We start from the raw sequence: 25,302 nt of genomic DNA, 5'->3' as shown, positions 1-25,302 counted from the left end.
TTTTACAAAGTTGTTTGATTAACCACTCCAAGCATTTTCACATTAAAAGGCAGATAAATATCAGACTATACACACTTATCATACAATCAGTACTTCAGTTAAGATTATGTCTAATTTGAAATGCATCACAGTAAAGTCAAACGCCATTCTTAGCCGTGAACTTTGCCCCACATAAAGCGGAACCTCTGTTCTTTTGGTTTTCTTTGGGGCATAGATAAATGAGCACCGCACTAACAATGATCTGCTTTAAACCGTTTCAGCAGTTTGAAATACAACGAACTGTGAATATTTATTTTTATTTGTGAGCAAAGTTAGATTATTCCCCACCAAAAACAAAATAACGCGTCTTCGTCATTCCAACGTTGAAACAGTAACATTAGTTCGATTACTTTAGCAACACCACAATTCCAATCTAAACCAATCATCGCTGAGGAAGCTGTCCGGCAGTTGTGTATGATTGGCTGAAATGGTAGGCGGTGTTTTAATGCGTATTGTCAAATAATTCCGACTTGTCCTCCTTGGGTGAAGGTTCACTGCGGTGACTGTGACAGTGACAGTCTGGTTATTAATCGTTTTATTCACAATGTCTGGCCGTGTTCTTGTTGGAGTAAAGCGTGTCATCGACTATGCAGTTAAGGTAAATCAGTTTTTTACATTCCCAGTTGATATTATTTCATTTTTAATGTAGTGTGTGTGCTTTATTCATTGACTCTGTGCCTTGAAAGCTAATGATAGCCTACCAGTATCTCTTGATGTATTTGACAAGTTTTCACTTTGATCCGCTGCAAATTTCATGCTGAACATGCACGATTTACAGCACTGTTTACATCGATTAAAGACGCAGCAATGCTCCCTGTTAGGCTCATGTTTTTGAGTTGTGTAACCTGTGCCTAGGCGGCTGTTGGTCTTCCCTGGAAGCAGTTTCTAAGTTTTGCACATCTAAAGCTGCCCTGTTCTGTATGTATGTATAATTATTAAAATATATTTATATTTTAATTTCCTTTATTGTTCCCTGGGAGGGCTGCACGGTGACGCAGTTGGTAGCACTGTTGCCTTGCAGCAAGAAGGTCCTTGGTTCGATTCCCGGCCTCGGGTCTTTCTGCATGGAGTTTGCATGTTCTCCCCGTGCATGCGTGGGTTCTCACCGGGTACTCCGGCTTCCTCCCACAGTCCAAAGACATGCCTGTTAGGTTAATTGGTCACTCTAAATTGCCCTTAGGTGTATGAATGAGTGTGTGCATGATTGTTTGTGTGTTGCCCCGTGATGGACTGGCGACCTGTCCAGGATGTACCCTGCCTCTCACCCATAGACTGCTGGAGATAGGCACCAGCTCCCCCGCGACCCACTATGGAATAAGCGGTAGAAAATGACTGACTGACTTTTCCCTGGGAGTTGGACCACAGGAGCCAAACCAAAAAGCACCATCAGCTACATGAAGCTCATGCAACAGGAGGTACTCTCCTGTCTCAGCTGTCCCCAGTGTAGTTACAGCTGCCAGTACTGGATATGGGCAGAAGCATCAGTTTGGAAAATGCCCTTTGGTTCAATTATTTGCAGAAAGTATTAAAAAACAACAGTTAGATACTGTTAAATAATTTAAAAGTACTTGGCAGTACAGTGATGTTTGAACATATACCATGCAGTGAAAACTGATTTATTCCTGCTAATCTTGTGTGCACAAATATGCTGCTTTGGTAAGGTGGTAAAGGTAGTAAAGCCATTAGAAACTAAGCTGCTTCAGTGCTAAAACAGAAAATGTTGCCCAGAGGCAATATATATATATATTTTTTAATATCACCTTGTTGAGATGAAAACTGTTATTTTTTTTCCCAGTAGCTGGTTAGTTAACTGGCTGTCAGAGGTATACGTAGGCTATTAACCCGAATCAGAAACACATCAACATTGTCTAATTATTTGTTTCTTCCTCAAAAGTCATATTGTTATCATGATGTTCACGGACATTATAACATGTTATCCTAATATCCTGCAACCCTAGTAGATAGAAATGGTTAAAATTAGGCACAGTAAAAACAAACATAAACGTAGAACTTAAAGTTTGAGATTTACATGCAGTATTTATGGTCGATTGCTAATGAAAAGAACAAACCTTAATGGTATGAAGAGTAGCAAATAACGGAATATATTTGTAACTGGACTGTAATCAGTTGATTTACAAACCATTCATTCATTTTCTATACTGCTTATTCTATAGTGGGTCACAGGGGGAGCTGGTGCCTATATCCAGTAGTCTACAGGCAAGAGGCAGGGTACACCCTGGACTGGTCCGCAATCCATTGCAGACAACACGGAGACATACAGGACAAACAACCATGCACACACTCATTCACACCTAAGGGCAACTTAGAGAGACCAATTAACCTAACGAGTGTCTTCAGACACCTGTTGGTTTGTTTATTTATTATTATGAAGAATTTTTATTATGATAATACCTACAATGGTGAGGAATATTCATTTGGCAATGCGTAATTCCAAATGAATTTTACCTATAGAAGTATAGGCCTTTTCTTTTTGTTAGGTATTATTTAGTCAACTCAGAGGTAAGAACGATACAGTCATAGTTACTTGTGACAAGGGTAGCCCACTTTGCAGTGAAACTACAAAGTTTTGACACCCTATCTCTTTATTTATATACACAGTTCAACAGACAGTTCAGACAGGGTGTATGTGTGTGAGACGGAAAGGAGGCTGGTTCACACAGAGATAACAATGATCTCACACACACAGGGAGGAAGGCATAGTGCAGGTGCCTTGCAACACAAAGTTTTTACATGAGTGATAACAAGTTTTTGCACCCATCCAACAGTCCCTCCTTTTATCACAAGTAAAAACATTTAATATAAAAACGAGTAAGAAAAATACTTTGTATGAGCGAAAACCCACGGACGGTAAACAGATTATATTTTGTGGGAAATACTCATACGGCCCCGCCGCCCTCGGCGACCATTAAAAGTTAAATGTTGATTAATACTTGAAATCATAAAAATAAAATAATGATACTTGAAATCATAAAAATAAAAGAATGATACTTGAAATCATAAAAATAAAAGAATGATACTTGAAATCATAAAAATAAAAGAATAATACTTGAAATCATAAAAATAAAAGAATAATACTTGAAATCATAAAAATAAAAGAATTAAAAAATCTGCCCTGTTTATGTCATCATTGTACTTTTTCTCATTTCACTTAAGCAACAACTTCTTCCGATTTTCTGCTGTAAGGTTATTTTATGAAATACAATGTATGAGTACATTCAGGCTTTTGATGTGATTTATTTACAACATGTCATCATAATCGTCCCCTTCATTTTCGTGCATTTCTACCTGGTTCAGTGTTGCATATGCCACCATGAACAATACCAGAAATTCTGTAGGAATGGATGTGCGTCATGTTCTTCCGTCAGTGTTCTGAGATGGGTCCAGTCTGATGTCCATCTCTTCTGGTTCGGTATCACCTCCTGTGGATCCTGCTTTAGATAGAGAAAGAGTCCTGCTACCAGAATTAAGCTCAGGCTTATCAGTCCTGTCCACATGTTACAGAGAGCCATTTTATAATTGGGCGCAGATCAGCTGTTTTCTTCACCGGTTTGAGACGCTGGGCCATCTTTGAACCCGGACTTCCTCTGCTACCCCGTCGGTTGGTTTGGCTCCTGTAACGGCAAAACTGGCTTACAGTGGCTTTTATGGATCCAGGAAGGCCTCTCTGCTATTTTCAGAGCTGTGGGCGTTGTCAGGAGTATTTGAAACGGCCCTTTCCACCAAGGAGTGCTCCAATCCTTCCGGTGGAGTGTCTTAATCAGGACCAGGTCTCCAGGCCTCATTCTGTGGGATAGGAGCAGAGATTATCGGCAGACCACTGGACATTTGTTCTTCTTTTGTCTGCAACATTTTATTCATCCACTCAGCTAATGAAGGTTCCTGTTGTGCTTTCTCTATTTCATTCATGTCAGAGGGCAGAGAAAACGGTCTGCCATGTACTATTTCTTTGAGAATACAAATTCACATCAGCAACTTGGTGCCACGTGATCTCAGGCTCAGAACACAGTGGGTGGAGTTATACAATGATGTACAGCAGGTGGCAAATGGAGTAAGACCAGTTTGATTTGGAGTTATTCTCATCCATAATTTAACCAGGGATAGGCATCCGGGCCATGGCCTCCCTGTTTCTTCCATTGTTTTCCTTAATCTTTAACTGAAACCCTAATGCTCTAGAACTTAGTTATATTAATTTATTTACAAAATGAGTTCCATTATCTGACCTTATAATCTGTGGGATACCATATGTGGGGAAGAAATGTGTCGCTAGGTTCATCTATTACAACTAGGCAATATTTCTTCCCCCGTGTTTGCAACAACTTATGCATGATCTGCAAAAATGATTTGCATAGTCAGAAATATTTATAGTGTAGCATTAATGCTTTACCAGATGTGACATATTCCCCCCTTGACACGTGGGTCTTCCCAATGTGTCACTGTAGCCGCTGTGTTGTATAAATATTTTGGGAGGATTGGTTTATCTTCTATCTGATAGATGTCATCTTTTTTCTGTGCTCCTCTCTTTAGCCAGGCCTTTATTTCTGTCTTGGGTGCTGACTGTTGGGCGTCTTTCAGCACGTCTGTGTCTATAAATAGCAGATCTGACATTTTCTCTTTAATAGGTTGAAATGAGTTAGTTCTGTCCCTGATGATGTTTTAAAACCTCTATTTTGCCAAATCTTAGCATGGTGATGTACTGATCCGAAAACGTATTGGCTGTCTGTGTATATAGTAAGTATTTGTCCCTCATGTAATTCACATGCTCTTACTACAGCATATAATTCTGCTGTTTGGGCTGAGCATGTATTGGGTAGAGATTTAGCTTATATTATTCTGTCGATGGTTGTTATTGCATAACCAACTCTATTCTTTCCATATTCATCTTTAGATGCTGAGCCATCTACAAACACAACACATGAATCTGGTATAAGGGTTTGAGAAATGTCTTGTCTGGGTTTGGTGTCTTCTTCAACTTTTGCTTTATAAGAATGTGGTTTTCCATCTTCTGCAGTAGGTATTAGAGTACTTGGATTTAAAGGGCACATCTTTTTAGAGTTATGTTTGGCTGTGATAATAATAGCGATGTCAGTGTGATATGCCTTGCATGTAGCGTCAGGTGCTTCTCTTAATATTCCTGACTTCAACATATCTTGTATTACTGGCTTAGTACCTTCTTCAGCTTCTGGCTTTAAGGGGTATTGACGGACTAATGGCCTTTTTTCAGATATTAGTTTAACCTTGTATGGTGGGAACCCCTTTATAAGCCCTACATCAGTTGATGATTGGGACCATAGTTCAGGTGGGACAGCAGCTAGGGCAGGATGCATGTTGCTCTCAGCTAAGCCCTGTATTTGTCCCTCTGCCTCATCTAAATGTGTCCTTGGATGGACTTTGACTATCCACTCCAGAATGAGCTTCCAGATTCCTGTATTAGGATCCACTTTTGACTGTCAGTGCTGTTCCTGCAGAGGTTTAAAGCCTCTGTTTTTCCAAATTCTTATTATTCTTTTTTACCATATTTTATAAAGTAAGTCCTTATTACATTTAAAAATGAGATCACTATTTTTGGTAGTTGCTATTATTATAAATAATGCTTGGTTTAGTTCTTATTAAAAATAAAAAATTAAAACTCACTCACTGATGAACACAAAAAATGAAGGGCATATTATATCTTATAATCTTAGTTTATCTTACCCAGTTTTATAGATACAACATACAGTTTCAGTCAGCTTTGTATTTAGTTCAAGTAACTAAAGTTTGTTTCAATTAACTAAAGTTTTATCTATTTCAGTCCAGTTCAGTAATTCTGTTAAGGTTCATTTCATCTTATGTTAAGTTTGAGTCTAATTCAATCATTTTGAACCTGACTGGAAAAAGTCTAAACATCTGTTAAACTCTTTTTGTTTTATCATAGAGAACTGACCTAATATTATTATGGTAATGTTGAGGACTCTAATTTTTACATAACATGAAACAGACATTTATTTCACAAAAACAGAAAGTCAAACACAGACATTTGGCCACATGAAAGTTTAAATAACCTGTTTGTAAAAGAATTAGGAAAAATTGAAGACAGATCTATGAACTTTCCTATGGTTATCAGTATTTTTAATACAGGTAGAACCTTTGCCATCTTTATATGATTTTTCAAAAAAGATTCTGGAAACCTTATTAAGATATAAATTTGGCAAAGATCATCAGAACATCAGACCTTTATTAGCGCTTTTAAGGTCCCTCAAAGATGCATTACAATGAAATCAGTCATTCCCATTCACACACATTCACACACTACTTACTTATTTCTCTGTCAGAGTAATTTTTATTTGCAAAGATTTGAACATAATTTGACTTCTATTATTCTTAAAATGCACATTGTTTCCTCATAACCCCTTTTGTTTCCACAAGGTCTGTTTTGAACGCTTCAATTCTTTTTTTTTATTCACCAAGAATCAATAAGGTGGTCTTAGTGGGTCCACCTTAAAGGTGTTATCTGTTGGGTGTCATGTTATCATTGTCAGGTCAGTGAGGTTCATAAGTCAGTCAGAACCTTGGTCATTTGTTCTGTGCACATAATGTTTCATAGATCCAGCCTATGATTAGTCAGCAAAACTTCCACCTATAGGAGAAAAATTGATTGTTAATGAATGAGCTGCATTTCCTAGGAACACTGTCTTCCTCCTGGATGAGCATCACCTGTTGAAAAACTTTCATCATTGTTTGTTTCACATATTCAATCAGATCTTTATATTATACCAGTAGGTGAAGTTGTTAGTATCTCATGTAGACTGACATATACTGTTGCATTTGGAGAAAATCTCAGATTAAATAAACATAGTTAGAGCTTCAATCCAAGTTCATTTTGTGTCTGCAGACTTTAGCCAATTTTTCTTTTCTTTCTTTTTTTTTTTATACATAAAGAGCAAGATTCAAAACATTTTCAAAAGGCAGATTGTGGCAGAATGTAGACAAAACTGCTTATTGATTGACAAAATAACATTCAAGCACACAATCACCATATTAAAAGGCTCTACTTCTAGAGAATCACTAAACTTCTGGGGTCCGGTTTTGGCCCGCGGACCTTGAGTTTGACACATGCAGGGTAGAGTTACAATTTTTTTTTTTTTTTTCAGACCTTTCAGCAGAGACAGGCTTAGTTTTATCTTTGTTTTCAGGCAGCTGCATCTCTTTGTCAAGGTCGTTTCACAGAGCTGAAATTTAACTTCTCTCAAAGAGGAAAAATCAAGAATGCACACAATCTGAGCCAAATATGGAATTATTTCCCTGTAAAATGAATCTTTTGCATTTTATCATGATATTGTTAGTAGTATAACACCATAGAATGATTTTTAAAGCACCTGTTTCTCACTAATGCTTGCCTACAAAATCTTTTACTCTCAGATTACTTCTTTAACAACATTCTGTTCTCTCTTCTCTAGTCATTGTTCACTGGGTTGTCCAGTTGGACAGTTTCCATGTTGTCCACATTGTCACCTCCTCTTTTAACTTCTTTTACCACGTCCTCTAAAACCATCTCTTAGTCTTTATAATCTAACCTGGGATGGGTGGCGGTCCGCCCCCCCCTTTATTTGTTTTCAGTTAAGCTGAAAGTTTTTTTTCTGTGCTTTTCTTAAAGCATCAGTATTATGGCTATGTCAGTTAAAAGCTGCTCTTATTGTTGTTTTTTTAATTCATCTTTTTGTTTTAATCTGTTTATCAACTGTGTGCACTCAGGGACTGAAAAGTCCCCTTTGAAATTATAACCTGGCAAGGTTTTTTATTGTCTCTTGAATCTTTTGAATGCATAATCTCCAGTTTAAGATCCCCGTGTAGTTTTAGGATTTCAGTGATAATTAAGTTACCTGAAAATCCGTATTTTTATGCCATCGTGTACATATTTCTGTTAAATCAGAGCTTTTTCTCTGTTCTTTCCCCATTGTTCTTTGTTATTTTTCTCTTTTTAGTTTTCATTATTGCTAATTTTAGATCCCCTTGTAATTTTAAGACATCCTTTGTATCTAATTTGCCCAAAAACCCATGTTTTTTATTTTTTATTCCATCTATGACAGATCATACCTGCTCCTTTTACATAGTTCTCCATAAACTTTACCTCCCCTTCTAAGTCAATTAGTTTACTTTGTTTCTTCCCCATTATGTTTTATGTTAGTTTAATTATAGTATAAATGTCCCAGATAAAAGGTCACTGGCATGAGACTTTAAGGAGAGGACATTAACACGGCCTTCTACTGCGACTAATTCGCAGCGGTGTTAATTTTCTGGAATGAAATCCGACCTGAATCTCCAAAGTCACCAGTACGTAGTTTTAATCTGGGCAAAAGAAAACACAGGACTAGCAGAATCCTGCTGATTCTATTAAAATGCTTAGTCCTCCATACACACACAACACAGTCACACAGTTAGTTTCAGGTACCTTGTAATTTTTCTAAGTTAACTTGGTGTTATTTTATGAGCTCAATTTACTCCGTTCTTTTTACTTTTATAGCGCTTATTCTATTCCCACGCAGGGGAATAACCCTTAGTCGTTTTATTTGGCCCCCTTCTTGGCGGGGCCCTACCTTAATTTGTCACTATTCCTTTCACGGTGGAATAAAACCATCCCAATGCAGCGTCCTTACCGGCGACGCACTACCAACGACTTTTAAGTACTTTTCTTCTTTTATTTATATAGCGCTTACTCTATTCCCTCGCAGGAGAATAATCCTCAGTCGTTTTCTTTAATCCCCTTCACGGCGGGATTGTACCAAATTTGTCACTATCCCTTTCACGGTGGAATAAAACCATCCTAATGCAGCGTCCTTACCGGCGACGCACTACCAACGACTGTTAAGTACTTTTCCTATGAACTGTATTTTAAAACTGTCTCACCTCGGAGTTGACTTCTTGGTGACTCTTTGGACCCTGTGAGAGTCACCCCGCGCAGAGGAAGGCAAAAACCCACTGGCCAGGTGTGAATTCACACACACCGGGACTTTCAGCCACTCCGGCTAAAGGAGGCTGTGCAGCGGTGCTTCGCTCGACGTCAGGCTTCCCCCACGGATCCCAGAGTCACTGTTAAAGCAAAGAGAAATAAGGTTATTGAATTAATCCGGCTTCGAAGGACCAATAAATGTTAGGTATTATTTAGTCAACTCAGAGGTAAGAACGATACAGTCATAGTTACTTGTGACAAGGGTAGCCCACTTTGCAGTGAAACTACAAAGTTTTGACACCCTATCTCTTTATTTATATACACAGTTCAACAGACAGTTCAGACAGGGTGTATGTGTGTGAGACGGAAAGGAGGCTGGTTCACACAGAGATAACAATGATCTCACACACACAGGGAGGAAGGCATAGTGCAGGTGCCTTGCAACACAAAGTTTTTACATGAGTGATAACAAGTTTTTGCACCCATCCAACACTTTTTCAAGGTAGAAAAAAATAAATAAATTTATGAAAATAAACCAGAAACCAAAAAAAGAGGGAACACATTGTGTCACGTGTATGGCCCCTGTTGGGTTCATTTTGTATAAAAGTGTTGGTAAAATAAAAAATAAAAACATATTTACAATAGAGATAAACTGATCACAACTTTTGTGACCAATTCAGACCCTTATTTTTGTAAATCTCTGACTCACTAATAACAGTTTTAGCTAATTATAGAGTATCTCATTTACTCCTTTACAAGACAAGTTATATCTCTAACTTAAAAAAAGACCCTAAAATACAGAAGTGCTTCATAACTCAAGATATAAATTTTTTGTGCAACATCCATCTAAAATAAATACCAGTATTAATCTTAATACATTGGAGGACCAAGCTCCTATTTGCTGTTATGTGTTAGTCTAATCACACCTTAAACTGTTGTAGCTACACATGAGCCTTAAGAAGATTGTAATCACACTTATGACATTTTCTGGTTGTTATTGCAAATGATTTCCTCTATTGACCATAAAGAAAAACCTTTCTAACATGTAAAAGCTCTTAAATCTGGCATCTACTAAACTCGTGTCACAAAAGGTGAGTTCCTCCTCTTTCTTCCAGCAGGTGAAACCTGAGCTGTCTAGATCAGATTTGGTGGATTTCTCCTGTAATCTGGTAGTCCTTCAGTCCCTCTCTTCTGTTTGGTTTCTCTTCAGATTCGTGTGAAGCCAGACAACAGTGGTGTTGTGACGGATGGCGTGAAGCACTCGATGAACCCCTTCTGTGAGATCGCTGTGGAGGAGGCGGTCAAACTCAAGGAGAAGAAGCTTGTTAAGGAGGTTGTGGCTGTCAGCTGTGGGCCACAGCAATCACAGGTGGGAAAGATGTGGTTAGATTTTAAACCCCTGCCTTACTAAACAATATGCGAGTTTCGTGGTGGTTTATTTGCTAGCTTATTTTTGTTTTGGAAATTCTTTGCACTTGTTTCAGAAATGTGTGGCTTTGTCTTTATCTGAAAAAAAATCATCTAATGTCAAAAATGGTGAAGATGTCAATTGACAGGGCTTTACAAAAATATTCCTCCATCTTGAAGTTTTCACCCTTTGTCATATTACATCCCTACTACTTCACTGTATTTTATGAGGGGTTTAGGTAACATTAAAAACACAAAGTACTGCAGATCTATCTATATATATAAACAAATTTGTCTTGCCACAGGTTCTTAACATTTTATTGTAGCTCTGGCTGTATATTTAGGATTGTATCATCTTCCTATCAAGTCGGACCAACTTCTTTGTCACTGCTGAAGAAAACCATCTCCATATGCTGTTGGTGGACAATAGTTCTCATGTCGACACATTCCCCCACCTGAACTGTGGATAACTGCAGCTCCTCCAGGGTTACTATGGAGCCCTTGACTGTTTTTTTTTTTTTTTTTTGGTTAATGCCCTCCTTGCACTTTTCTTAAGATTCACAATGACACTTCTTTTGTCTATAATATAAAGTCTCCCTTAAATACATTGAAGATTGTTCTTGTAACCTGAGCAGATGTAAAAAGGTGTAAGAGCCATGAATACATTTGCATAGCACTGTAAACAATAAAAAATTACTTGTTATAGGTGCATTATCAAGTAGCCACTGACTAAAATCAATTTGCTCACTTAATTTGACATTTGCTGCTGTCCCATATGTAGTTGTAAATATATTGTTTTTTGAGCATGCAGAATCTCATTGCTTAATCTCAATGGTTTTGATAAATTGTGCTTAAACAGGGGTTAATTGTCTCCCTTGCACAGGAGACCATTCGTACTGCTCTTGCCATGGGAGCTGACCGGGGCATTCACGTTGAAGTGAGTGGGAAAGATTATGAAAGCCTTGGACCTTTGCAGGTTTCTAAAATCATGGCTGCTTTGGCCAAGAAGGAGGAGGCTCAACTCATCATCCTCGGCAAACAGGTCATAGAATCAAATTGAGATCCTATAAATGTTTTTTTTAAATTCGCATTTTTAACATACACAAATACTTTGATAGCCGGTTCCTTCTTTAAATAATCTTTGCATCTTTTGTAGGCCATCGACGATGACTGTAATCAGACTGGTCAGATGACAGCGGCCTTACTGGACTGGCCCCAGGTAAGTGTCAAATGAAATGCATTTTTAACAAGTCTGTCTCTCATCTTTAGTTTTGAGATTGAAATAATACAAGTATGCTGTTGCAGTTCTGATAACCAGGACGGTTGCATGTTCTCAGTGCCTTATCAGGTTCAGCGGAGACTGGCTCTGGTCAGTAAAAGCTACAGCATTCCTGCTCAGATCAACACAGCTGGTCAAAGGCTGATTAGGTCGAGGATGTAACATTGTTGTCCAATAGATGATGCATTTTTTCTTGTTGGATCACAGCTTGTTACCATACTGCTTGGACGGTGAACACATCCAAAGATTGAGCAAGATAATTTATAATTATTCAGAAAGATCTCTGCGTTAGTGTACATGTTTATGCCCTAAGGAGTAGGTAGTTATGTTCAAGTACTATGTACTCTTGTAGTTCCACCCATAAGCCAGAAGGTGGAGCACCATAACCAACAATTGACAGCTTCTGTCTTCAGAGCACTTTCTTAGTGAAAGGCAGATTTTTCTGGTTTCCACATGGGCTGTTTTCACCGTGTTGATCCTGTGAGTATGTGTTGTCTCATCCTTCTTTAGGGTACCTTTGCATCAGAGGTGTCACTGGACGGAGATAATGTCAAGGTGGTCCGAGAAATTGACGGTGGGCTGGAAACTATTAGGATCAACACACCAGCAGTGCTGACTGCAGACCTCAGACTCAACACCCCGAGATATGCCACCCTGCCTAATATCATGGTAGGTAGCAGGAAGTTATGTTCACTAATACAAAAGCCAAAACAATGCAAATATTGCGTCAGGCATTTTGGGAACAGCTAGATAACTTCACAGTATTTTATTAGTATTATATGTAATAGATCAACAGAAAATAGCCCTTAATGTGGAAGTAAAAGATCAAAAGGTTATCCACCTTTGTTTTACAAATAAAAATCATCTGAAAACTGTGCCTTGCATTCAGCCTGCATCACTCTGACATCCCAAAATAAAATCCAGAGCAACCAATTCCTCCCAGAATTCACCTAATTAGTAATAAGCCCTGTATTCAATTTAATCTCACTGTAAATCTAGCTATTCTGTGAAACCTCAGAGTTAGACCGTCTAACTCTAACTCTAACTACACGCCTGCCTGCATCCATATGAGAATTGGTGGCAAGATTTATAAATTCCTGATCATGGATGATCTCCATTTAATCTGACTCAGGTTAAGCTTTTTTGCAACAAACAAAGAGCACAAAGTAAAGTCTCGATGTACAAAGCTGGGTGCTACATACCCCAAAAGAGTTTTAGCTGCAATTACAGCCAAACATGGTTATACAAAGTATTCTCTCTGGAGGGCTGAATACAACCTCACACCGCACTTTCCAAATTTTTGTTTGTTAAAAAAAACGTGTTATTGTTCTTCCACTTCATAATTATGCACAACTTTGTGTTGTTCTCTCATATAAAATACATTGAGGTTTATATTGTGTAGAAATCTCTTAATGTTAAGTGTCAGTTAATTCTTACCTGCATCTATACAATAAATATTCTATTTCTTTTGTTCAGAAAGCAAAGAAGAAGAAGATTGCTAATGTGAAGCCTGCAGATTTGGGTGTGGACCTTACATCACGGTTGGAGGTGCTGAGGGTTGACGAGCCTCAACAGAGGCAGGCAGGGATGAAGGTGGAGACAGTGGAAGACCTGGTGGCGAAACTAAAGGATGCAGGAAGGGTTTAGAGACTTAAAGAGCAAAAGGACAGGAGCACACAATCCAACAGGATGGTAAATGTCATTCTGTTCATTTTTTACAGATTAAGATAAAATCCGTGAAATTTCCATTGCTGTTCTTGTCTTTCTTTTCCTCATTGCAGGACTCTGGTGAATTAGGACTGTACTGCATATGCACATCCACTGAACGAGTTTATGTATCAGTCTTGTCCTTTTGTTTGTGACTGTTGCTCCTGAACATGTGCAGTTAGGTACTAACAGGAGAAGATGATAACTGAGACACACTGTGCTGCAATCAAACATGTATCATTCAACCCTAAGGTAATAAACGTTATGCAATAAATTAAGGTTAAAAAACATTGTACTTCTCAGACTGGTAATTGTAAGAACTGTAGGATGCAGCTGAATTCAACTTAACATTCAGCTTTTTGATCTTGTAATGTAGCCACACACATGTAAATATGGACCCAGACGTGGAATTTTTGTCTTTAAAGATCATTCTCGCTGCTGTCGCTAATTTGTACAATATATGTACAGTGACTTGCAAAAGTATTTACCCCTTTTGGTGTTTTTTTGCCTCATAGCCACTAATTAAAATGGATAGTTTCAGAGTTTGCACCATTTCATTTATAAAACATGTCTACAACAGTTACAGCTTCAGCAGTTACAGCTGCAGGTCGCTTTGGAAGCCCTCCCTGTTCTTTTGCAGTATGCTTTGGGTCATTGTGCAGCTGGAAGATGAACCTTCGTCCTAGTCTCAAATCACAGGCTGACTGACAGGTTTTGCTCAAGAATATTCCTGTTTTTCACACCATCCATCTTTCCCATGACTCGGACCAATTTTCCCAATCCCTGCTGCATTCCCATAGCGTGATGCTGCCACCACCATGTTTCACTGTGGTGATGGTGTTCTTAGGGTGATGGGATGTGCTGTGTTTGCCCCAGACGTGGCGCCTGACTTGGTGGCCGAAACATTCAATTTTAGTCTCATCTGATCAGAGCACCTTTTCCATACATTTGGGGAGCCGCCTACATGCCTTTTGGCAAACTCAAAACCAGTCTTCTTATTTTCAACATGAAGTAATGTTTTTTTTCTGGCTATTCTTTCATAAAGCCCAGCTCATGAGTTTACGGCTTATTGTGGTCCCATAGACAGATACTTTGTCTCTGCTGTGGAATTCTGTGACTCCTTCAGGGTTACCTTTGGTCTCTGTGCTGCCTCTCTTGGCAGGTTTGTTGTGGTACCATGATTTGAAGATGATTGATTAGATGGTGCTCCAGCGAACACCAAAGATTTGGATATTTTTTTTTGTGATCCCATTCTCACTTGTACTTAACTTTGTCCGTGACCTTGTTTGCAGAACTCCTTGGTCTTCATGGTGTGATGCCTCCTGCTTAGTGGTGTTGCAACTTGTGGGGCTTTTAAGAAAAGGTGTATTTATACTGATAGAACATGTGACACATACTAATTATGTGAGTTTTGAAGGTAATTGTTTACACCAGAACATTTTAGGGGCGTAATAGCATAGGGGGGGGTTACATTTCCACATGCCAATTTTAATTTTTTTAATATATATTTTTCTCATTTCACTTCACCAACTTAGATTACAGATCCATCACATAAAATAGGATTTAAAAAAATGTATTTACAGGTTGGCATTCAACAACATGGGTAAAAAGCCACAGGGGGGTGAATACTTTTGCAACACATTGTATCTGACTTGGTATGGGTCTGACTGGACAGTGTGTCTCAGTACATGCAGGGGGATGTTGTAATAAAACTGAATTTTACCGTAAGCGCCTCAATTCTCTGTTGATTGTACAGAATATCACCATAACAATAAAGCAGCCAGTCATTTTCATATTCAAAACGGCGTCTGTTTTTTGTTTGTTTGTTTGTTTTTTGTTTGAAGTCTAACAAAATGTTCAAACTTGTGATTTTTTTCTTTTGTGTTTAAACCACGCCCCACCTCAGAAAATAGGATGATCATTTTATACCAAGGTTCATGTTAAATCTCTGATCATCTACACATCATGTAAGAAAATCGAGATGAATAAGGTTATACATAAAATGTATAATGATGTCTTAGCTTCAATAAGGGACACTTCTTAAATTTGATCATAAACAGTGTGAACTTCATTTTGATTTTATAAGATTTTTATATGAATACCACTAGAGAGAGCTAAAGATTGTTGTGCTGCAGTTAAATAGTCCTCAAGATATAGTTTAAAAGCTATAATACACTTATTTTTTGTTTAGCATCTTTGGAAAACTACCAGTAAAGCATTTAAGTTTTACTGTGTTATTGGGGAAACGTGGTGTTATAAAGCTGTACTAGTTTACTGCTTCACAGTCAGTAGGCATAGGGCAAAAGTTATAATGTAGCAAAGAAGGAGTTTCCCTATTAAATACGTGTCAAAGTGTTTACCAGCCTGACGAGGTCAGAAACAACCTGTCAGTTGTGTTTATACTTCATTTAAAAAATGGAAAAAACAATAAGAGCAATGGACAAGACAAAAAGAAACAGAATAAGCCAGGGACACAATAGATAATCACAGGTTAATTATACATCCATATACTGTTAGAATATAGTAATTAGAACTAGGATGTTTATTTCAGTAATTAAATTCAAATAGTGAAACCACCATTGAGTGTTTATTTCTGTCAATTTTGATGATATTGGCTTACAGCAAATGAAAAAAACTAATTCAGTTTCTTAGAAATTTTTAATATTACGCAGGTCTAACAAAGGATTTTTTAATACAAAAATATTGGCCTACTGAAAAGTACATCTCTGTGCTGTACACCACACGGACTCAATCATTTCGCATAAATTACTGCATAATTGCAGGCGGCATGGAGACGATCAGTCTGTTGCCCGATTTCATTTAACAGCAGTGTCCCTCATTTTATGAAGTTCTTGTGAGGTTGTGGTGGTCATTAAACCAGGTGTTAGTATTTTGGTAGTGTTGGCAGCTCTGGCTGGAGAATAAAATCAGCATCTCCAAAAAACTTGTCAGCAGCTGTCACAGCTGTTCTGTCACTGGGCTTTCTAATAAACCATGGACCAACACAGAAGTAACACATTTCACCAAATCCTCACCTGTTCCAACTTAACAAACGTAGATTCTTTGCCTCTCCACACTTCCTTCTGACACTGGAACCTTAATTTCCAAATTAAATGGAAATTTTACTGATCTGAAAAGAGGACTTTGGAAAACTGACCAACAGTGTAGTCCATTTTCTCCTAAGCACAGGTTAGACACTTCTAAGGGTGTTTCCACATCAGAAGTGACTAAAAACAGGGAATGCCACAGTTGTACCCATATCATGGACACATCTGTGTGTGGTGGCTCTTGAAGCCTGTTGTGTCTTACCCTCCTTGTAGTGGGTGTCAAGTCAGCAGTCGGTCTGAAATTATTGGCCATAACATATCTGTGCTAAAATTCTATTTAACTTGATTGTTTTTAATATTCTCATTTTTTAAAAACTGAATTGTGGTCAAACTAAGAAACCAAACAAAAAATGATGATATTATAAATGAACATAGGAGAAACATATTTTTTGAAAATAGTCTGAATGTGTGTTGTGTCAAATGGCAGAACTACCTTGATTCATTTGATTTCAGTTTAATGAAACAAATCTATAGAACTGTTTAGAATTTTGTTGGGTTTGTGGTCAGAGGCGTTTTGTAGCACACAGACATATGTATATTTAACAAGTCTGCTGAGGTGTGAGTTGATTGAATGCTGCTTTTAGTTTTGTTTGTTTGGATCATGCAATCAGTAATTCTTTTCTACATATGGGTTAAATGGGTTAAAGCATTATTTTGTTGTGTAAAATGATGATAGAGTACTTTATTTGATTTAATCATTTAACTGGAGAACTGAGAGTGATTGATTTTTGTTGGAATAGGTTTATTTCAGTTCTGAGAGTAAATTAGGTGAAAATTTGAAATTTAATAGTTTTTTTTAAATAGTAACGGTAAATGCATAAAATGATCTGTTTACCAATTATCCTGTACGGTACCAAAACACTTACAAATTAATATTTCATAAGATTAAATTAAAATTATTATTATTATTTTTTGCTTTGTTTGTTGCAAGGTTTTCAACATACTGATGCTGCTGCTACTGCTGCTCATCTTTGAAATAACTTAATAAAGATGATGGAAAGAGTTGAATGTCTACTTCCTTCTTGATCTTCTCAAGTCGGATCAGCATTTATGTATAAGGACTTGACAATGTGAATGAATAGATGGTCAGAGTGTCTTCCATTCAGCTGAAAATGTTTGTTTTTAGCATCAATAAATACCTAAGACCACAGGCTGTTTAGTCAACATCTCATTACAGAATGCAGGATAACTTGAAGACGACTATGCTGTATATGGTGATGGCACCAGCCAGAGAGAACCAGATTTATACCCTACAAATTACAATGAAATTGTGGCGTAAACTATCCACCTTTTATCCTACTGAAATAAGGCTCCTTCTGTTTTTGCAAAGAGGGGCGTGGCCTCCACTGAACAATCAAGGCTTTGACTCCGCACAGGTGAGCTCCTTACGAGGCGCAGCTCGAGCGCTCGGGAGCACATGAGCAAGACACTGACGTCAAGGACGTTTCTTCTAATGCTGGATCTAATAGAACCATGAACGGTCCCTGCTTTGTTTAGGAGCTCTTGAATTCTTCTGCTCATCTGAGATGAAGTGGTTGGAAGGGTTTCAGAAATTAAGTTCAGTTTTATTTATCTTAACATTTCAAGGTGAGTCAAGAGAAAATATTGCTCTAAATTATTTTCAATTGAGGTTTTTTCAAGATTTAATATTTGTGAAACATTTTCATAGCCTTTTAAAGGGCAAAATTAATGTTTAATCTTTAAACTTATCTCTTGAATTCATCCTGGCAGGTGCGAACTGCCAGCTAGCGGTGTTTCCTATTGGACCTGCTCTGGTGAATGCTTTAGCTGGCAGCAACGTGACTCTGGCTGTGTCCTTCCGTGGTGCCCCTGATCCAGTGCTTACCTGGTTTAAGGGAAATCTGCCTGTGGGGACATGGACTTTAAACTCCAATTCTCCTCCAGACATAGCCAACAGCAGCAGGGATGTGCTCAGAATTGAAAACAATGGATCTCTTACCTTTAAAGGTGTGCCAAAGCACTTTACTGGCAACTATACTGTTGAACTGACTAAGTCTGGACTGGGACAAGCATTGGTGACGTTCACGCTGAAGATATTTGGTGAGTGCTACGGAATGTGGAGATGGGGTGAACTAAACATAAACATAAGAATTCTGACCAAATATATTCATACATTTGGCAAAGTTTATTCTGTCATTCACATTTTATTTACAGAAAGTATCCAGAATGTGACTCTGAGCACACAGCCTGATTTTGCCCAAGAGGGAGCTGAGCGGTTCACGTTACAATATAGCATGCTTCAAGGTGTTGTTGAGCAAGAGATCTGGTACTTCAATGGAGGAAAACTGAAAAACAGCACGCGCTATTTGATAAAGGGACGCAGCCTTGTAATACTTGAACCTTCTCGGACTGACAAGGGATCATACTCTGTGTTACTGATGAACCCCTTCAGCAGCGTGACGACTCATATGAATGTGACTGTTCTCTGTAAGAATAATAATCTTCCACTGTAAATGTCTTATGAAAGCTGTGTGTGCATTCCTCTATGTTTTGGTAAATTTGTTTTGTTGTAGACGGACCTGATGAGCCCATAGTCGAAGCACTGCCAGCTCAGCCTTTCTATAAAGTAGGGGACTCTCTGGTTTTCTCCTGCCAAGCTGAAGGTTTCCCAAAGCCGACTGCTGAGTGGGTCTATATGGGTCAGATTCTTTCAGATTTTCACCAAGGAGTTCTAAATCTGACAAATGTGCAGACCAGCCAAGGAGGCGTTTATACATGCTCAGTCCTCAATGGGTTGACTGAGGAAAAGCGTGAGAAGAATGTCACTTTGAATGTCTATGGTATGTGAAAAGCTCTTTTAATTTTATGCATATGTGTACATTTTCTTTAATTGAAACCTAAGTAGTGTCAATGCTTGAAGCTTTTATAAAAAAGCTGATATTCATGTTACTGGTTCTAAGTGCACATTAAAAACATATCCTCCTGTGTGATTAAGTCTTGTAACGTTTTACGTATTTTTCTGGTAACAGAGAGGCCGTTGGGCAATCCAGTGTGCTCTGTGATGTCTGTGAACAATGCTCACCTGCAGTATCTGTGCGTGTGGGCCGGAGGAACCCCACAGGCCCGGCTGTCTTTCCCAACACTAAGCAATACAAGCAGTGTAGCAGGAATCTTCAGCTTCGTGGTTCCTGCCTCCACTAACTTTGATAAGAGACCAGTCATCTGCATAGCAGAGCACCCAATTGAACAAAACACCTGCAATATTACCGCAAGTAATATTTCATTGTTATGCCTCCTGTGTTTTATTGAAGATAAATGAACAAGTCTTTCAATCAAAAATTTGCTTTCACCTCAAGAACAACCCAAGAATGTACTTGCTCCACAGGTAGTCCTATAAATTTCCTTCCTGCTGTGAAAACCATAGTTGACCCTGATGGAAAAATTGCAGTTACCATCCAATGTGTCAGTGAGGCATCCCCACAGGCTGTGGTTTCATGGTCCAGAGGAGATGAGGGTGTCATCAATGGGTCAACATACCAGATAAGCAGTAACACGACACAGCTGAAGATTCGCAGTTACAACATCACCACTTTCCTACTTACACCAAACTTCACCTGTACATGTCACAATCCACTGGGGAGCAAAAAAAAGCAAGTTAATCTGCAAGGTAAAGCAGCAAACAGGGAGCGTTTGTATTTTGCTTTATTATAATAATATTAATACTACTGGTCTGGGGGATATGTTACACAAATTAATCGTCAATCCCTAAAACAGTGGTGTCCAAAGTGTGGTCTGGGGCCATTTGTGCCCCTTTTAATAATACTTTGTGGTTCTTGACCACATTTTTAGAGTGGTACAAGTGTGGGCCCCAAACACAGATGAAGCACATGGATATTTATATTTTTAGGGAAAGAATTTCACTGAGAAGTTAAGGTTTTTTTTTTTTTTTACACAAATGTCAGTTAATACACAAAGTATATCCTTGAATAATGGGGACTGTAAAAAGCAGACTTAGATACTCTCGTTCATTAAACTTGGCACAACATAACAAGCCTTTTTAAAATGAGTTATTGTTGGTTAGCTTAAATAAAAAAATGTTTTGTAGAATATCTGCCACTCCCAAACTTTTCTTTTAATAAAGCAATGTATAAAATCCATTTAGATCTACAATGATTCACAGAGCCCTTCTTCCACAGAAATCGACTACTTTGTTTCATTAAAATGCAAGGAAAAATTCACTACTTAATGTGGTTTTAACTCTTGAACAAAAAACCAAACCAAACACGTCTTTGTGGTCCAAGAGCTGGCAGTTTTGGCCCTCAATGGGTGCCATCAATACCCTAAAAGGTTTTATTGGACATCAAAAACTGTTAGTACCAATTTTATTTTTTATTAAAAAAAAGAAAATATTTTGCAGTACAACTTGCATTACTAGGAAAAAAAAACACAATGGGCCCTCAGTTTGTGAGCTAAGTAATGCCTAAGAGTGCTGTTTCCCTTTTAAATAAAGCTCTCCAGTCTTTACATGTCATCAACTACCCTTCACTCTCTGTCCAAATCCCTCTCCAGGACCGTCTATCTCAGATTCCAGTTTGTTCCCTAATAAAGAAGGAACCATCATTACATTGACCTGGGAGGTCCCACCAACATCTATCGTTACAGGTAAAGCAGAAAGAACTCGAGGCAAGCAGTTACTAAAGAGTCTCACTTTCCTTCACATAAAAATCTCTTAGGAAAACACAACTTCTCAACGTTCCTGTTTTGAATTTGTACACCTCAGCAGAAGTGCTCAGGAAGAATGCCGACTAAACGTTAAACATAGACACACATCACAGAATATAGAGGTGTAAACATATTAAAGCTTTCAGCTGAGCAAGGCTGTATTTTTGGGAAAACATTTAACAGAACTGCTGGAAAAAGCAAATGTTTTTTTGTGTATATTACCACCGAATTACGTTAGCTTCATAGATTACTGCTAAACGCTCTGATGCCACAAAATATAACAGTTTTTCTTTTATCAAAGGTTTTGACATCCAAATGAAAGGACCCGATCTTCTGAGCAACAATGGTAAAAATGCCATGACTACAGGAAGCTCAAATGAATACCGCATCATTCAGCAGAAAACTGGATCTGCTAGGAGTGCCGATGTCTTTTTACTTGATCCTGACTCGACCTACAGGTTTCGAATTATTCCCAAAGCTCGACTAACTGACGGAGACCCATCTGAGGTTCACACAATTGGCCCAGGTATGGCAATCTGTTGGTTTGTTAAAGATTCAACTTTGCTTCAAATAAGTTTGTAATATTTTAACTACTGATGGCTGTCTGTGTTTACTTCAGGCGAAGGGCTCAGCGGGCCTGCTATCGCTGGCATTGCAGCTGCAATCCCATGTAGCATTCTTGTCCTGATCCTACTAATTGGCCTCATTTTCCTTATATTCTACCTCCGTAAGAAAAAAAGTAGGTGAAGTTAGTAACCATATTAACATAATTTTTTATCAATATTCTACTGTTACTTCCAAATGCAAACAGATTGCAAGGTTTGTGTGCTACAGCAAGTTTTCCTAGTAAAGGCAATACGTAATTTTAACCCCCCCCCCCCCTCCATCAGTTGAACAACATTGTATAGAGGTTTTGTTTTATTTATTTTGGATTATTATGAATGAAAATTGTTTTACTTGGAAAAAGTCAAAAGTATGATTTCTTGACAGAAAAAGTCTTGAAATGTAAATATTTTTCGTATTAGTGCTGTGAGAACTATGGTGTTACAAAGTTTGTCATTCTGCAAAATTGTGTTCTGTAACACAACATACAGAGCACAGAAGAGTAACAATTAATTTTTAATTATGCTTTGAAACACATGGTCATATATCCTTTTGTTTTTTTTTTTCTGTCTAGATCATCAGACAAGATATCCAGTATCCAGAACAGTTGACAAGGTTTGATTGATTTTATTTTATGCCTACATAAACAGCTGATTTGGCAGTTTATGTAAGTGTGTTGTATGTTATTTAATATTTGTATGTTGGCAAATACTCAATATTGTAATGACTGATGTGTTGTGATCAAAAAAAGTGTAGATGCTTCTTTAATACATACAATAGTGTCCTTTTAAAAAAAAAATTAAATCTTCTAATTTAGTTCAAAGTAAGCAATTTAACATTAGTTAATTGACATATGCAGATAGTCGCCAAGCTTCTTCACTATCAATACACGATTCCCCCTAACTAATCTCCTCACTAGTCTTCACAGCACTTCTGGCAGGTATTGATTCACTAGAGCCCAATGGGTAAGGGGCAACTAGAGAAACCAGCAACTCTACTGGGGAAACTGCCCTACTAATACAAGGCACATAAACTGACCAGTCATAACTTAAAATGGTGATTGTGTTAAACTCTGACAACACCTTGGTGTTTTAAGAATTTTTGACTACTTTTTGAACCCTTGAATTAGAAGAAACTGCAGCTTCCAGCAGATTGCAGACATTACCTATCTAGCTTAAATGTATGTTTTAACAGGTCATGTTGCACATTGACGTTATTAAAACTGTTCTAATATACTGTATTGCCAAAAGAGTTGTCTACTTTGACATGTACATGAGCTTTGATGACATCCTGTTCCTAATCTGTAAGGTCCAGTTTGTTGATGGACCCACTGTTGCCAGCAAGAGCAACTTTTCTTTTTTTTTTTTTTTTTAAGAACTTTTTTGGCACTAGAGGCCTTTATTTTGATAGTAGGCAGACAGGAAGGAGGGGCAAAGAGAGGGGGAGACAATCGGCAAAGGTCGCGGGGTCCGGGACTCGAACCCGGGACGGGCGCTTCAAGGACTATAGTCTGTATATGTGGTCACGTGCTAACCCCTACACCGCCAGTGCCGCAGCAAGAGCAATTTTAACTATTCTGTAAACATCTTCCACAAGGTTTAGCAGTATGTACATAGCTGGATAAGCAAACCAGAATTCAATTCAATTGTTTTTTTTTATGTAGCGCTAATTCACAATATGTCGTCTCAAGGATCTTTACTAAGTCAAAGAAGGTTCAATTGAATCATACAGATTTCAAATTAAGTGCATATATTTCACTGCAGCCTCCGCCCTACTTTATCTCAAAGGTTTCTATTAAGGTTGAGGTCAGGACTCTGTGCGGGCCAGTCAAGTTTTTCCACACCAAACTGTATACACCTGCAGCCACAAAAGTGATTATAACAGCAGTTTTTGGTGTGACCAAATACTTTTGGCACTATATTGATATCTCTCGTTTTTTTAGGTTAAAAACATCCAGCCTAATGCAACTCCACGCAACATTTTGAACGGAGGACTTAGGTCTCCCCCTGACTACAACAGATTGCAGAAGGTAATTTTTCTAATACAAAATAAGTACATATGGAAAGCTGCTAATCAGATTCACATAAACTTTGTTTACATTGTATTCTTTATTCCAGACTCCCCCTGAAAGGTCTGAGATTCTTCCTACGTTTGTCCCACCTCCCACAGTCAGAGTTGCAACAACAGTCTAAACTTGCGGTTTGATGTGTATATTTTATAAAACACTTAATGTTTTTATATTTTGCTGAAACATTTATGTTTGTCTAATTTTACATGTAATACGGCTTTGCAATTGGGCTAACTGTATATGAATATTTGGAATTCTTTATAAACTAAAACAGTTTATAAAATGTATTTTTTATCTGTTGATTGATCATAAATGTCAGTGAAAGGCATGGCTTTAAAGGAAACTGGCTAAATATTTGTGAAGTGACTTATTAACAAAAATGTTCATGTTCTGCAGGACTCTGAATGTCTACACAAACTCAGATCCTAGTGGTTCTCCTTTAACTTTCTCAAACTTAACAAAACAGTTATCCAAGATAAAGACAACAGCTCAGTTCATTCATATTTATTCATACAAGATATGTGTTGATAAAATTAAGAAATTACTGGTATGAATAATTTTGGTTTCTACTGTATGTTTTCTTGATTTTACTCCTTTTACTGTAATGTTGGTTTCTTTTTTTCTTTCTCTATGGGGAAAATGAATGACCTAAAAGGTGCCTTTAAATTATACTAAATGATCCAGGAGGAAAATGCTTTTCTTTTAAGTTGTAATTTCACTCATTGCAGCTGGGCACCTGGTGTATTTTTGTATGTGGGTTTTTGTTAGGGCTGAAGAATATGTCTCACATTTATCCTTATTGCAGTATCACTGTGTGCAGTATGTAGCTAAGAACTTCAATACTGGAGTATGTGCTGGCTAATTATTTATAACTATATGGTCACCTGTCTATTCCTGTAATATATTTGGTGAAACTTGTTGTTTAATGGAGAATAAAAAGTTTTAGAAGGTAAAGAGCTGATAAGAGGTGGCCAGGAGTTGGGTAGACTACTCATTGTCTGGGGACAATGACATTAACACTTTCTGTTTACTTATAAGTCATATCGTTATCAACACATTTGACAATATTATTGCATGTACAGGTCCTTCTCAAAATATTAGCATATTGTGATAAAGTTCATTATTTTCTATAATGTCATGATGAAAATTTAACATTCATATATTTTAGATTCATTGCACACTAACTGAAATATTTCAGGTCTTTTATTGTCTTAATACGGATGATTTTGGCATACAGCTCATGAAAACCCAAAATTCCTATCTCACAAAATTAGCATATTTCATCCGACCAATAAAATAAAAGTGTTTTTAATACAAAAAACGTCAACCTTCAAATAATCATGTACAGTTATGCACTCAATACTTGGTCGGGAATCCTTTGGCAGAAATGACTGCTTCAATGCAGCGTGGCATGGAGGCAATCAGCCTGTGGCACTGCTGAGGTCTTATGGAGGCCCGGGATGCT

At 37.8% G+C, this 25,302-nt stretch overlaps 2 protein-coding genes across 2 annotated transcripts; both read left to right on the top strand.

The window, feature by feature from the left end:
• Window positions 1-480: 480 nt before the first annotated feature.
• etfb (electron transfer flavoprotein subunit beta) lies at window positions 481-15,178 on the top strand. Its single transcript, XM_047356257.1, has 7 exons — window positions 481-637; window positions 10,194-10,352; window positions 11,274-11,432; window positions 11,547-11,609; window positions 12,180-12,338; window positions 13,146-13,361; window positions 13,451-15,178. Exons 1-6 carry the CDS (start codon window positions 584-586, stop codon window positions 13,314-13,316), a joined length of 765 nt encoding a protein of 254 aa, XP_047212213.1. The 5' UTR covers window positions 481-583; the 3' UTR covers window positions 13,317-13,361; window positions 13,451-15,178.
• Window positions 15,179-17,865: 2,687 nt separating this feature from the next.
• On the top strand, window positions 17,866-24,791 carry vsig10l (V-set and immunoglobulin domain containing 10 like). The gene is made up of 12 exons (XM_047360363.1): window positions 17,866-18,070; window positions 18,215-18,544; window positions 18,659-18,931; window positions 19,018-19,284; window positions 19,474-19,716; window positions 19,830-20,111; window positions 21,014-21,106; window positions 21,468-21,692; window positions 21,786-21,905; window positions 22,344-22,384; window positions 23,712-23,798; window positions 23,887-24,791. Exons 1-12 carry the CDS (start codon window positions 18,010-18,012, stop codon window positions 23,959-23,961), a joined length of 2,097 nt encoding a protein of 698 aa, XP_047216319.1. The 5' UTR covers window positions 17,866-18,009; the 3' UTR covers window positions 23,962-24,791.
• The last annotated feature ends 511 nt before the right edge of the window (window positions 24,792-25,302 follow it).

Source organism: Girardinichthys multiradiatus, chromosome 3, assembly GCF_021462225.1.
Source record: "Girardinichthys multiradiatus isolate DD_20200921_A chromosome 3, DD_fGirMul_XY1, whole genome shotgun sequence".
In the NCBI taxonomy this organism is placed as follows: Eukaryota; Metazoa; Chordata; class Actinopteri; order Cyprinodontiformes; family Goodeidae; genus Girardinichthys; species Girardinichthys multiradiatus.
Note: the sequence above shows the minus strand (reverse complement) of the source record. Positions and strands in the feature narration are given on the sequence as shown.

Excerpts from the sequence above, each read along its gene's own strand:
- etfb (XM_047356257.1), top strand. The coding sequence starts at position 584 with ATGTCTGGCCGTGTTCTTGTTGGAGTAAAGCGTGTCATCGACTATGCA. Across the intron at positions 10,353-11,273 it reads GTGGGCCACAGCAATCACAG|GAGACCATTCGTACTGCTCT; the intron begins GTGGGAAAGATG and ends TCCCTTGCACAG. Across the intron at positions 12,339-13,145 it reads CCACCCTGCCTAATATCATG|AAAGCAAAGAAGAAGAAGAT; the intron begins GTAGGTAGCAGG and ends TCTTTTGTTCAG.
- vsig10l (XM_047360363.1), top strand. The coding sequence starts at position 18,010 with ATGAAGTGGTTGGAAGGGTTTCAGAAATTAAGTTCAGTTTTATTTATC. Across the intron at positions 18,545-18,658 it reads GTTCACGCTGAAGATATTTG|AAAGTATCCAGAATGTGACT; the intron begins GTGAGTGCTACG and ends TTTTATTTACAG. Across the intron at positions 21,693-21,785 it reads GGTTCACACAATTGGCCCAG|GCGAAGGGCTCAGCGGGCCT; the intron begins GTATGGCAATCT and ends TGTTTACTTCAG.